Here is a 14564-nt window from a genome sequence, read left to right as displayed (position 1 = left end):
TGGGGGGGGGGGGGTCGCTGAATTCGGTCCGCTGGTTGGAATACGAGCTCCCTGGACGCGACGTGAACGCTGAATCTATGAACCGAACGGGGAGTTGGGTTTGAACACAGCATCTATAATTACACTGGTCAACACACTTTTTCTGGCATAAAGTATTCCAACGGTTTTAAGGTAATTTTGGGGTGCTGATTCCAAATCTGGCATCAGTTTTTTGTCTATCACATCAGGTTTTTGAAATATTAAATATTGCATTTTCAATAAAACCTGCGGAAGAAAAATATTAAATAAATGTGGATATCTACATAAAATGATATTATAAACACACTATCCTAAAAATACAGCACCATATTTTAACACTAAAGCAGTCACTAACTCACAATAACTTGCAATCATAAGTGACAGAGTTAATTTCGGGTAAAATCAATGAAGATGGGGTATGCCGATAGCATAAAAATTAGATGTGATAGAGCAAATCTGAGATCAGATTTGGAATCAGCACCCTGAAATTAGTCTAAAACAGCTGCAAAAGTCCAGGCCAGAAAAAAACGTTTTTTTTGTTGACCAGTGTTATTATTGTTTTGCTGCTATGAGCGTGATTTTGACCGTCACCGTGAAGCCGGCCACACCCCGATTATCCCCAACTCCCCACCAACTCCCCACCACTACCCACCAACTCCCCACCACTACCCACCAACTCCCCACCACTACCCACCAACTCGCCACCACTACCCACCAACTCCCCACCACTACCCACCAACTCGCCACCACTACCCACCAACTCCCCACCACTACCCACCAACTCGCCACCACTACCCACCAACTCCCCACCACTACCCACCAACTCCCCACCACTACCCACCAACTCGCCACCACTACCCACCAACTCGCCACCACTACCCACCAACTCGCCACCACTACCCACCAACTCCCCACCGCTACCCACCAACTCCCCACCACTACCCACCAACTCCCCACCACTACCCACCAACTCGCCACCACTACCCACCAACTCGCCACCACTACCCACCAACTCGCCACCACTACCCACCAACTCCCCACCGCTACCCACCAACTCCCCACCACTACCCACCAACTCCCCACCGCTACCCAGCCCAACCCGGTGTCCTCAGGGGCGGGGTCTAAGCAGAATAGAGGCGGGGCCTTAAATAAGAGGGCGTGGCCTAAAAAGGAAAGGCGCAGAAAGAGGAAGTAGGTGGAGCCTACGGAAGGGGTGGGGCCTATTGGTTGAATTCCCCAGTTGATTTAAGGCAGTGGTTCTTAACTCTTACTGTAGCCTTGGTTCTCAATCGTAAACAATGATGTCAATAAATACATAGGTGCTTAATTCGTGTTTTAGACGATTTACCTTCGAAAACAATCTGGAATGTCTCATACCCCGAGAAAGAGCATCTCTCACCCCCAGGGAGTGCGTGCAGCCCAGGTTAAGAACCGCTGATTTAAGGTAATAAATGAAGTAAAATAACTGCAGCAGGCAAAATATGCAGATTCCTGCAGATGCGAACGCAGACCAACCAGTTGTATATTACACGTGCACTGAAAAACCTCTTTGGGAAGACCTTGTTTTTTAAGACTCATTTTCAAAATGGTCCTGCTTTGGGATGTCTTGGCTTCATTGTACTTTTGTTGTTTGCTGTGGGAGGTCACTGACATATCCAGGAAAAGAAACAAGAACTCCCGCGTAAAAGGAGATTCCATTCAAACGTTTCGATATAGTTTAAGCCTACTTGCAGCACTGCTTCTTAGAGGCACCTCTGAGTGGTCCACAAACCCCACCATTAAGTATGGAATTCAGATGAACTCTTATAACACTGGCCAACAAAAAAACTAAAAAAATTCTGACCTGGATTTTTGCAGCTGTTTTAGACTAATTTCAGGGTGCTGATTGCAAATCTGATCTCAGATTTGCTCTATCACATCTCATTTTTATGCTATCGGCATACCCCATTTTCATTGATTTTACCCGAAATTAACCCTGTCACTTATGATTGCAAGTTGTTGCGAGTCAGTGACTGCTTTAGTGTTACAATATGGTGCTGTATTTTTAGGATAGTGTGTTTATAATATAATTTTATGTAGATATCCACATTTATTTAATATTTTTCTTCCACAGTTTTTATTGAAAATGCAATACTGTATTTGATATCTCAAAAAACCTGACGTGATAGGAAAAACTGATGCCAGATTTGGAATCAGCACCCCAAAATTACCTTAGAACCGTTGGAATACCTTATGCCAGAAAAAGTGTGTTGACCTGTGTAATAAGTGTTGTTAGAGCATTGGTTCAAGAGTGGTTATAACAATACACGAAGTTTTATGTAATTTAAATTCTGTATAATAATGCAATTATTGAACGGAGTGGAGCCATGCCACAGTGGCTCGCGCACGATGCTACAAATCAGGTGTCCTGAGTTGAATACCTGGTCGTGGCTGGCATTGCTTGGCCAGGGATATCTGAACTGGTCCATGAGTCTCCACACCCCTTCAGCAATCGTCACAGAGCAGCATGGTGAGGTATGGTCGAACAACCTCCAAACAAAGGGTTTGTGAAAGCCTTTTATTTTTTTTTCTTATTAAACAAACAGTAGAACAAGGTTAAGCGCTTAACTTTACGGGAAAAAAAGTGTGAACGTCAAATGAGCAAATACAAAAATACTAAATTCCCTCCACAGGTTTGAAATGTATTCTTACAATTAAGCGTTTTTAAATGTAGCGAATTATTTAATGACACTGCTTCCTTTGCATTGGTGCACAAGCACGAATACCACAATAAAACCTCAACACATTTGTGAATAACACTTCCTTTTCATTTCAAGGTAGTGTTGCGGACTCATGTATTGAGTTGTTTTTAAATATAATACTCGGTATCAACAGGAGCCTGCATGAACGTGTTACTCGTGTCAATGTCTTAAATCCAACATGATCATAACTGGTGTCAATTTAAAAAATGCATTGTGTTACTTTCACGAATCGCAGCCACAATATAGTGATTTCAGATTATGCTGCAGTAACTGGAATTACAATCGACCCCAGGTCTGATGAAAGTAAAGATAAGCCATTGCCAATTGAAAATTGCATTGTAGCCATGTAACCTCAAATCATCTGCTATATAACAGAAACATATTTATCGCCGATGATAGTAACGTCACTTTCGCTCTAATCGCAAAGGGGATAAATTGTTAAGTGCCAAGACATTGCTCAGTCACTGGTCACATTCATTGCACACAGCTCCTCATTGAAACAGTGAAATCTGAAAAAGGCAGGACTTTCGAGTAATTACAGAGCATTGATTGTAGACCAGAATATGTAGCATATTTCTCAATACCTTAGCAATATAAAATTGTATACTGTAATGGTAATGAAATAATCACCTGTTCTAGTTACTGTGTCCACGTTATTGTATTTTACACACTATGGTGTAAGCACTTTCAGAACAAGGCAATACACTGAGTAGCTGCAACTGTATACAGGCGATGAAATAATAATGTTCTAGCTTCTGCAACCGCGTCATTACATTCTACACACTATAGTGCAAGCAATTTCATGGCTAGGGAATGCACTGCGTAGCTGCTTTTAATGAGAAACACAAAGTTGAGTTCCCAGCATCGTTATATCAACTACGTCTTCATCATCATCACCATGGAGTTCACTACAGCCGTATACAGCGCTCTAGTCTGGAAGTGGATCGTGACCGGGCAGTGCTTGTACCTTGCGGCTGGACAGCCTCCACTCCCGTCTCGCTAGTTTGTAATTCACCGCCGCCGTGTCCGTTTGTTGGGGGCTGAAGCGATGCCGAGTTAGTTCCATTGGGGGTGTCAGTTGCTCCAGGCCAACAGCCCGTGTCGACCTCGTCGTACGCCACCACACAGCTGACAGAACTGTTTTTGGAGCTCCTTGACACGCTGACCTTTCCGTACTTTCCCCTTGTGGGATGCAGGCAGCCGTAGTACAAACACATGAACCCAATCCCGAGTACAAAACCCACAACGATGGAAATAACTATCGCTAGCATCCAGATTTCAGTGGTCATCAGTGTGCTAATGTGGCGCCAAGTCGTCTCACCTATAGCCACAACAATCTCTAAACACGTGAATAAGTAGTAGCAAATCACGTTCCTCCGAGTGGCATCTTCCCCTACGTTGAAGAAAGAAAAAATTAGAATGAAGCCGACGGTGCAGCGGTAGACAAACTCTTGGAAGCCAGTGTTCATGAATTCAGTCTTGTGAAAATAAACCGTCAGGGTCATCAAAACCCAAATGAGCACCCAGACAGGAACCACGTAATACCAGGGCCACAGCAGGGTGAGGAGACAGAGTGTGAGCAGTTGGGATACAAGCAAAAAGTACTTGGACAATAAGACCACAACGAAGGCTAAGCTTAACAGTTTCAGCTTTTCCTTCTTATCGAGAGAATTCCGCAAGGTCATGTGGTAGTCCAACAAGGTCCAGGCAATGGCTATTGAAGACGCCACTATAGTGATACCTGAAGAATGACACACACAAGTAGAGGGTTAGTTTGTTTATACATATAAGCCAGCATGCCTTTGCCCATATCTCCCAGAATGCACCCAATATCATCAAAGCTCAGCAGCTAAGCGGTGTTTCGTTACTCATGACACTTGCTTACTCGGCAAAGCTCCGTGACTGTTACAGGAGGGACTTGCCAAGTTTTCACAGCATGGGACAATGATTGCCACGTAAAGTCAAATTGAGTCATTTAAATTATTCTAATTTGGCACCGTGACTATGGCACGCAACGGCCTACTCTTTCAAATGACATCACAGGATCTTTAACGTCCACTATATGTTCATGGTTGATAGATCCCACAGTCTTACCCAGGGCATCCACTGGAATCGAACCGTGAATCTCTGCAACAAAGCGGTGAATGCGCCACCGCTAGGCCACGTCAATGCCCAGGGCCCATCCTTGATCACGCTTGGATGGGGAGACTACCATGCGTGAAACAGGTGCCATCGGCAGCGAGGCTAAGTTGCCCCTCCGATTAGTGCGGTTGGTTACGTACGGTGACGAAAGAAGTTCAACATACATACATTAATATCCTATGTTTATATCCAACCACAACCTACGATTACCACGGTTGCCTATGTATGGTGCGAAAGAAGTTCAACATACAGGACATACATGTTGCACTGTATAATTCAAGTATTTTTTTATCAGTCTTTACAAAACACATTATTATGGATTTAATGCATTTAGTTCACCATGCTTGCTGAACTTCCAATTCGATTGTCTGCTCGAATAAATGCTGTTTATGTCCGTGGAAAGGGTTTTGAATAGGATTAGAAATACAGAATTCATATCTCCTTTAAAAACATTCGTCACACTCAACACTAGGAATACCTCTGGTGTATGATCAGCTGTTTATGCTATGCTCGGATAATTTGTGAAGGCCAGTTGAAGCAGAGCTACATATGTCAATGTCATAATACTGCAGCCCAATGTCTAATCTACTCAAATTTGTTGTTGGCAATAAAGGTATCCCATGACATTGCTTTCACCCCGAGCTATAAATGCTCTGATACGTGCATTGCCTTTTTGCTGTTCGCCTTTTGGCAATCTCTGGTCTGACTTTGGTGGGACATGGGCCATAAAGAAAGCTGTCGCTGGTGTAGGGCAATCAGTTTCAAAGACAATATAATTATTATCAGAGCATGTTTGTTTGCATGTTCACCACAAACACGTGTCGTTACTGTAGACTTCATTGCTGGCGAAAGGTTTCTCTTTGGTGTTTGAACATATTAACACAACTGTTGTATTGCCAGAAAGGGTAAAACCTATTACGAATAAAATTTTAATTCAACAATATCAATGTTACATGTCCACGCACCATACAAGTTCCAATTTAACGTGCACAAGTGATTTGAGTGCTGGATGCACATCATTTTCTGGGAAGTTACATATGGTACGTTTTTTTTCTGTCCAAATAGCACACCCGTGCAGACATGCTGGCGAGTCCATTGAGAATGCATATTGATACACCGATATTTCAAGTGTCATGTGACGTTTCTGTCATCGTTATTTTGGTAGAAAAAGTTTTTTAAAAACATCCCTGTTGTACAACAAAAACATATGTAACGGTTTTTTTCATAAACTAGCAGACAAAATTTCTGAGATGCATTTCGCGAAGAGAGCAGATGTAGCTGTATTGGAATGGAAGAAAACGCTACACGTCAGCAAATAGTTTGCAGGTCATGAGCCGTCAGGAGCATTACCGTGCAATGCAGAAAGGACAGAACACACAAGTCCGCTCCACGAACGCGATCTAATCCCAGGCGAGGGCCAGGGAGAGAGGATTTCACAACAGCGCCGTGACATCAAAACGTGGATTTCGCAAATGTGATTATGTGGCTGCGGTGGAAACCTTTTCTGGGAGGTTAATGCAGGTACAGTGGCGTAGTGGTTAGCGCACTGTACTACGGAGCAAGTAGCATCTGAACCGCTCATCGCCCTCCAACCCACAACTTCACCAACCGGCACTCACCAGTGTGATCAAGTATAGTCAAACAAGCGGTGGACCAATGCCAAAATGTTGTTAAGAGGCCTTCATCCAGCAGTGGATTGACTAAGGGCTTTAGAAAAGAACGTGTATTTTTGTCTTCTTGGTTCTTTCGGTAAAGTCACGTAGAAGGGAAATAATAATGAGGACAGCTGCTTGCGTTGTGGCCGAAACGTTGTGAGAATTGTATTTTATTAAGTAAAACAAAATTTATTTTATTATTTCCCTTCTACGTGACTTTACCGAAAGAACCAAGAAGATGAATCCCTGCAGTCACGAAAGCTTTAAATCGAAAAGTGTATTTTTGTATGGAGTAGTTTCTGCTTCCTTGGGAGAGTGAACGTAGTAGAACGTACCAGGAATAGCACATAATTCACCGTCATGTTCACTACATATACAATAGAATGTCCATGCCCCCAGGAGCGGAATTCATGATTCCATCAGTGGAATGGCAGATCATGAATTGCGGGAAACCTCTGCCACTCTGTGACCTGCCCCAAGCCCTCGTTACTTCGGCCCAATGTGCCCTGCTTGTTCAGGCAATGGCAGCATTAGGCACACGACGCAAAGCAGAATTATGGGCGCGAGACATTTCACGGACGCCGTTCTCGACGTTCGCCGGAGACTCACACTGGATGGAGTTGGGCTGACGCGTCAGCAGCACGATGTGGACCTGCAGGAGGAGCTGGGGAGTGCTCTCCAGCATGGTCTCGAACAAGCGCAGCATGGTCAGGTCAGCCTGGTGGCTGCACCAGTGTGTCAGCAGATCCCAGGTTCCGTCAGCTGCGTGCTTCCGATATGCCTTGACGCCCAGATAGATGAGGCAAAGGGCCCTGCAACACAAGCAATGCTGCTGTGTCTGGTATTCTTCACTACAAATGCGTCGCTAAACCCGCCACCAACCGACACAGCCAATTAGTAAGGTTTGTCACGTAAACAGAACATGCCAATCCGTTACTAGTTCAACACACCGGTGTGTTGGAGAGCCAAGCCACAACATTTACAATCTGAGTACGACGTTTCGCCAGTAATTACAACCAGCTTCATCAGACGACAGCCAGATTCGTGGAGAAGTCTTCCTGTTTCATTCCTTATATAGAGGCGTAGATGTGTTGACCACCCTTCTGCGCTCTTGCACAATGTGGGGGGGGGGGATTGGTTGTGAAAGCCTACGTGTTAAACTGATTATTAGCCGACTTTATATTGGGATGGGACAGAGAATATCTCACCAACATTAAATAACTGAGAGTGGACTAAATTCTCCACTTCTTTAGTCGACTTGACTAAGGGAATGGCTTGAACTGAAGTTCCGCAGGTCGTTGTCGACTCTAGGAAGGCTATAGTAAAAAAAATGCTGACTAAATGAACACCATTGTTGTCAGCCATGGAATATCATGGCCACCCGGTGTGCCTGTGTGTACCAACCTCCGTACCTCATGAACAAACCCATCTGCAACACGTGCACAACGGAGAGAATCCACTTATTCCCGGTGACGCAACGGAAGGCAGGCACCTCCTCACACATCTGCAGCCACCACGTTTTCTTATTGTTCTTGTCGCTCACGAACCACGCGTAGCTGTAGAACTGGACGACGACGCTGGGAAGGATGATCAAGGAGATTGTGAGGCCGAAATTCAGTTCCTCCCCTTGGTGCAGGTAATTCCAGGCCAAAAGCAAGTCCGTGCAGATGTCAAAAACGAGCATTCCGAGTGATACCCCCGTGGTGGCTAATTCCACTCCAAATCTGCAGCGTGTCCATTGCTCATTCCTGGGCCCCTGATCCATACTGCACCTCCACGTGGCTGGGGTGGCTGGGGGTGAGAGAGAGAGAGGGGGCGGGGGCATTACAACGTAGGCCTCACAGTGATAGTAATGCAATGTACTTTGAATTTTTGTATAGTGTCTAAATGCAACCGCAGCATTATAATAGGCTGTACTGAGACAGTGGGAATATTCATTTTTATAGAGATGAGTGGTTGGAGCCTGGACCCGAACAGGACCAAATCACAGATCTCAGAAGCTAAGCAGGTTTGATCCTGCTAAACGTTGTTGATGGGCGACCATCATGCACAGCGGGCATTGTCGATATCAGGCAGCCACTGGAGGCATGCACTTTTTTTAAAGTCTAGATTGAAAACTCACATCCTGATAAATGCTTTTGTTTTCGTCTTTAATTTGTTGTCGTTCTCCCCGCACCTCCGATTAGCACGGTTGTCTACGTACGGTGCGAAGGAAGTTCAATAAAAGGCAACGAACGATCAGCAACTCTCTCGTCTAATTGGCAACTGCCTCAATAGCTCTCCTGCACGCTGCACATCAGACACCGGAATTGTGCAACTTTGGGGGAGCAGTATTGACGAGGAACGCTTCTGCTTACAACGCCGTACAGTATACTCGTGTAGGATTACAACTCACAGAATAAAAGATTGCTGCGTAGAGGGTGAACACTTCCTCACCAACATGCACGTGGACAGATCTTTGTCTATCCACTGCTGCATGAAGAAGGCCTTGGATTGTGTGCTGGCCGTGCGGATGGATGGTTTGAACCAAGGCCGTAGCCATGGAGTCAACATTGGGGGGGACCAAATCTTTCAGGGGGTCTGGGGGTTCCCCCCAGAAAAAAAAATCTACATTTGAAAACGAATTTCCTGCCATTTCCTGCCTAACACATAGGATGGACTATTTATTTATTTATTACAATAATGTCTAGTAGTGTATTGTATAACATTGCTCTATTTTTTCTTTTTTACATTTTCTTGTTTCATTGTATGTAATGGCAGAGATTAGGGATTAATAAAGTACAACTATAACCACAATCATAAAAACGGAAATCTATTTTATAGCAAGAAATTGGGGGGGACATTTTGAGCATATTTGAATATTTATTATAATTCCGGCCTTGGTTTGAACATACTTCACCACGCAGGTCACAGCGGGTTGGTGGATGAACACGGGGGGGGGGGTCACAGGAGTGCAGTACAACAATGGATTGTGGTTCCGCAGTAGCCTATAACAAGAACTCGCCATCCAGTGCTCTCAGCTGCATCCAATTGTTCTTGTACCGATGATTTGTTACAAGCGAGGACGTGATATTATTCAGTCTCTTGTTTCCCATTACGTGTCCGAGAAATGCAACTTGACTCTCTCTAATTATGCTAACTTTCTTGTTGTGTATACCCCGTCCGTAATACATGTACATTATGCTGCATCTCGTCTGCCCATGCAATGTTTAACATCCATCTTTAAAAAACAAACACATCTGTTACGTAAATACAAATGTGGTTAAAATGACTTGTTGGCTTTTTGTTTAAAAATAAGAATCGAAATGATTTGAAGTTTTCGTGACTGCAGGAATCCATACTCTTTGGTTATTTCGGTAAAGTCACGTAGGTAGACAAAATATATATACAGCGTATAGTTTGACCGCATCATACCTGTCAACCCCTTATCGGTGCCTACTTATTACAGACCAATGAAGACCTCAGTGGTCACCCCGTGGCCCTTATAATCTCAACGTTCATCCTACAACGTCCCATCACAAGGGAGAAACACAAATAGACCAAAACAAAATAGTTTCCACCATATAGATCCGAACAACTCAAATTTCCCCGTACAAGAACACAGGGTTCAACAACCCCTACGGGGTCGTGACACGGTACCCAGAATGACCTCGTGCTCGCTGTGGGTACTCGATGGGAGCCGAACAAAAGCTCGGAAACCCCTTCCTCCCTACCTTCTTTCTCGACGAGATCTTTTTTTTTGTCTTCAGAGACGTTGGGCGAGCTCGCGATCTTCTTCCCCCACGTTCACTTTCGTTGCGTCTCCCAAGTTCATGTCGACAGCGGTCCACCCCACACGTCCCGAGCTCCGTGTCCCATGGGGGACCATTCGCGTGTAGCACGTGGCGATGAGCTCGGCGCTGTCGGTAAAACGAAACAGAGTTGAGCGCCGGTCACGCATTGACGTTCGTCAAATATCGTTTACACGAAACAAAGACCCCCACCAGTGTAGCCTGAGCAGACTGTGGGGGCAAGTGATGTTAGCGAGTACCTCCGGAAGGCCAGCACCAAGCCCGGCCGCCTTTGTCTCCCCCAGTGGCGATGTTTACACACACACCGAACCAGGTGCTTATTTTGAGGCTGAGTCGACCTAGGGGAGGCCCAGGACCAGTTCAGACAATCGTCACTGGGTGTTGGCCGTGAGCGGGAATGGAACCCGGATGACCGGGTTCGTAGCGCAACGTAGCGCTAACCGCTGCACCACCGCTCCCCACGTGTAGTTTACACGCATACACACACACGCGCACATACACATATACACACGTGAAAATGATGATGGCTGTTATAAAAATACTAATACCGTCTGCGGGTGTTAAAGCGAGCGATAGTTGCTGTTACTTAACCAGGGCAGAGGAAATCAGGAAGCACGGTGGTTTCGATTTGCCACAGGCGTGTACACACACAGAGCACACATGCCTCACTGTAAACCACGCAACCAGCACGCGCTGCCAAATTCTGCTTGCTGTTGCTGGTGTCGGCCCATAGGGGTGAAGAGTGGCCCAAGCGAACACAACTCGCAGTCAACAGATGTCGCTAGAGACGCCTGGGGAGATTAGAAACAATATTTTTTTTAAACTTTTTTTAAAACACACTTTTATGAAATGTGCGAGTGATGGAAGAACTCCACGACTCCAGGAAGGGGCCCCGAAGCTTGCCACAACGTAAGGTGCCGTGGCCAATTACAGCCGATGTCAGTTACCCGTGGACAATTAGAGCCAAGCCGAAACATAGCATCTAAAAAATTATGTTGAAAAATATATTTCTTATGTTTTATGATAAAATATAGTATTGTCATCAGTATGACATAAGTATACCAAGTTTGCAGTCGATACCACATTGGGAAGTGGGTTAAAATTGAGTTACAAGATTTGAGGATACAACAACGACAACAGACAGAGTGAGTTAAATAAAAGCGTGTAGTAGCAATAATAGTATAAAGTGATCAATTGCAGCAGCAAACGCGGGTTTGATGTGTGTCGACAAGAACGTCGTTCGCTCAGCAAAGTTTGTAAATGTGTGGGTGCTCTACCACACCTCACCGAAGACGTCTGGCCCGCGTGGAAGAGTAGGCCAAACACCCTCTCTAGAGTGGGCTTTCAGAGCTCCCTCGAGCGTACACAACTGACCATCGAGATTTCGTTTCACCATAAGAGCGATTCATTTTGTGTGCGCAAACGTGGAACTCTGGGTTAACTCAACCTCAATGAGTAACCTGGTGCGTTGTCTAAAACATCGCCACTGGGGAGACAAAGGCGGTCGGGCGTGGTGCTGGCCACCCAGCCCCTCGTGTGCCGTGCCGGCCTTCATAGGTGCTCGCTAACAGCACTTGCCCCTACAGTATGTTAAGGCTATACGGAGGATCTTTGCATGGGTGGATTATGCGGGAGGGGGGCGTTGGGGCACCACCCCCCCTCGCCCAAACTGAACACCTTCACTATTTTATTTTCAGTAGTTTACCATTCAGATTAACTATTTTAGATTATTCAAATGCACCCGCGATTCCTAATGCGAAGAACAAAGCTAACCCCCTTTGCCACACCGCCAAACAGAAGAAGTCAAACTCCATTCAGATAAGCCCCTCCCCCCTCCTCCCCCCTTAACTTGTATTTAAGAGCTTGTCTCTTGGAATTTCGCCTCACTTGATACAGTCAATTTAGCTGTGACGGTCCCACCTGATAACGGAGACTTGTGTTGTCTCCGAAACGTCATGATTTATTATTTTATTTCTAAAAAAAAAATTTCCCTCTGTGACTTTACCGAAAAAACCTAAGAGTATGAATCCTTGCAGTGACGAAAGCTTCAAATCTGGAATTTAGTCAAACTCCGCCTATATGGATCTTTATCTTTGAACACAATTTCTGCGTTGCAGTTTGATGGGTGATTTTTCAGGGCGGCACAGCACCGGGCAGTGGGTGTAGTGACGAAGCGAGCGAGCCCGTGTGACGTCATCCTTGGAAATTGCAGCACCGCCAAGAATACGCGAAAATAAAACTGAAGTGCAGTGAAGCTCATCTCAATGGAAGAAGATGTTCGATATACCGTAGACGCCAGACGTTGCGTTTCCCTGACGAGTGGAGTTCACAAAGACATCACCGACACCTTGGGCAAGACCCGACGCACGCAGAAGATTCCCCTTGGGTTCCATCTCCCTCGATGGCTCACGGGCACAAAGCATGTGGCAGCAAATGTGAATGCTTGATGGACAAATGGAACATTTAAAAAAAAAACTCTCCGTGGCTGAATTTCGATTTAAAGCTTTCGTGACTGCAGGGATTCATCTTCTTGGTTCTTTCGGTCAAGTCACGTAGAAGGGAAATAATAAAATAATACAAATAAAACATAATACAATAAAATGCTCACGACGTTTCGGCCACAACGCAAGCAGCCGTCCTCAGGTGAAGAACAGAGCTGTCGGAAAGACAGCGTCCGAATGAACACCGCCAAGCCTGGCAGCGTATATATAAGTTGGGTTAGAGGAGGAGAGCGCCTTGACAAAGGAATTTACATATCAACAGAGGAATTTAGCATATTTATGGAAAATGCAGATATGGGATTAGTCACTACTTGTGGAATGTGTAGGTGGTGGGGAGGTCTCAAAGTCGTATTATGCTCGTGTATTATGTATGATTAGTAGTCATAAAGGGAGGAAGTAGGATTAGCAGTAATAAAGGGAGGGAAATTTTAATAGTAAGAAGCTGCAGCAGTTCGCATTAGAAGAAATTACAGCAGCAGAGGTTAGTGTAAATGCGTGGCTGCTAGTGTGGTCACCCAGAGCAGTGACCTTGATGTCCCATTCACGAATTAAGCAGGAGGAGGCATCACGCAGCTGCTCCAGTCCGCGGCTCCTGACGCAATCTCCTGGCTCAACCACTTCGATGTGACATCATCATCGTCGTCGTCGTGGCTCGACGTCAACATCATCCATACGATGAAGACTGCAATCAAGCAGAGCGTTAACAAAGGGCTCCCCAATCAACTGCTGCATGGGCTGCTGGTTGGTAAAGGCGGGTAAGGCCCGTCTTCACGCGGTAACGTAGAAGTGCAGTACAATGAGTGGTAGTAATTGCATTTTGATCATAATCGTAGCAGGTTTTTTTCCCATTGTGTTAGTGCGTTTGCTTGATGTCATAATATAAGTGACGAGTGGCACGGAAAAGTACTGTAGTCTGTTACGCAAGCAGCCACGAGTTTGCATATATTGCCGCACAGTAACACCGCACGTCTGGAATTCATTTTCCTCCGACCATCCGTGCTGCCAATACAATATTATCCCTGCCCAAGCCTGCACAATAATTATCATGTAGCGTCTGAATGATGAAAGCACCTGAAGACTTTGAAGAGCGTAAGGAGAATATAATCGTTAACAGCACCCACAACGAGCCTTCTTCAACCACTGGAACCGCACGCAGATGCTGTCTTTTGTTCATTTCTCTCGTCGAGTTCCACGTGTCCTGGTTTGCCATGGGCCCCCTGCCCGGCGTCGCCAGTAATGAGATGGTGCCGCATGGCCCAATTGACCCCCACGACCCGCGCGGCGATGTTGACCGTCGGATGCCGCCCGAGATTCCAACTTTCTTTCCCTGTCGCCGTGAGAGTGTCGAGTGAGCGACAAGTCCCCATTGTCGTAGCTCTTGGTTCATGGATGTTTGGCGATATTGCCGTGATTTGAATTCTCCTGGAATTGTGAAATATTTAACAAAAAACACAACGTTGTTTATCTTTACAGTTTTATGACTGAAACAATACCACTGTCCCTCTGTCTCTCGTGGCTAACACTGTCCCTTGTGATGTTAATAAGCAATGCTGTTTCTCGGTGATTCTCCGCAGTGCGCGTGTCTCGCTGGGGTTGTTTAGGTCAGGGGTCGGCAACCTACGGCTCCGGAGCCGCATGCGGCTCTTTACGGGCTGCTTCTTGACGATATGTACAGTATGTACATAGATGCATTGCGGCTCTTGAAATACTGAATTT

At 45.5% G+C, this 14564-nt stretch overlaps 1 protein-coding gene across 4 annotated transcripts; it reads right to left on the bottom strand.

Moving 5' to 3' along the window:
- Positions 1-2561: 2561 nt before the first annotated feature.
- LOC144722299 (XK-related protein 9-like) lies at positions 2562-11033 on the bottom strand. 4 transcript variants are annotated; one of them, XM_078600420.1, is made up of 6 exons: positions 10939-11033; positions 10587-10685; positions 10270-10455; positions 7969-8347; positions 7166-7368; positions 2562-4500 (listed from the first exon to the last, which is right to left on the bottom strand). In XM_078600420.1, exons 4-6 carry the CDS (start codon positions 8319-8321, stop codon positions 3668-3670), a joined length of 1389 nt encoding a protein of 462 aa, XP_078456546.1. In that variant the 5' UTR covers positions 8322-8347; positions 10270-10455; positions 10587-10685; positions 10939-11033; the 3' UTR covers positions 2562-3667. The 4 variants fall into 4 exon arrangements, with proteins under 4 accessions (XP_078456546.1, XP_078456548.1, XP_078456547.1 ...); XM_078600422.1 differs by lacking the exon at positions 10587-10685 and having other exon boundaries at positions 10939-11029; XM_078600421.1 differs by lacking the exon at positions 10587-10685 and having other exon boundaries at positions 10896-10980.
- Between the last annotated feature and the right edge of the window lie 3531 nt (positions 11034-14564).

This window comes from Lampetra planeri, chromosome 14 (genome assembly GCF_965212315.1).
Source record: "Lampetra planeri chromosome 14, kcLamPlan1.2.h2, whole genome shotgun sequence".
Lineage (NCBI taxonomy): Eukaryota > Metazoa > Chordata > Hyperoartia > Petromyzontiformes > Petromyzontidae > Lampetra > Lampetra planeri.
Note: the sequence above shows the minus strand (reverse complement) of the source record. Positions and strands in the feature narration are given on the sequence as shown.

Bases quoted from the DNA above. Each gene is read 5' to 3' on its own strand.
- LOC144722299 (XM_078600420.1), bottom strand. From the start codon at position 8,321: ATGGATCAGGGGCCCAGGAATGAGCAATGGACACGCTGCAGATTTGGA. The intron at 7,369-7,968 runs GTACGGAGGTTG...CTTGTGTTGCAG, and splicing joins CAGATGGGTTTGTTCATGAG to GGCCCTTTGCCTCATCTATC. The intron at 4,501-7,165 runs GTGAGTCTCCGG...GTCATTCTTCAG, and splicing joins TCAGCCCAACTCCATCCAGT to GTATCACTATAGTGGCGTCT.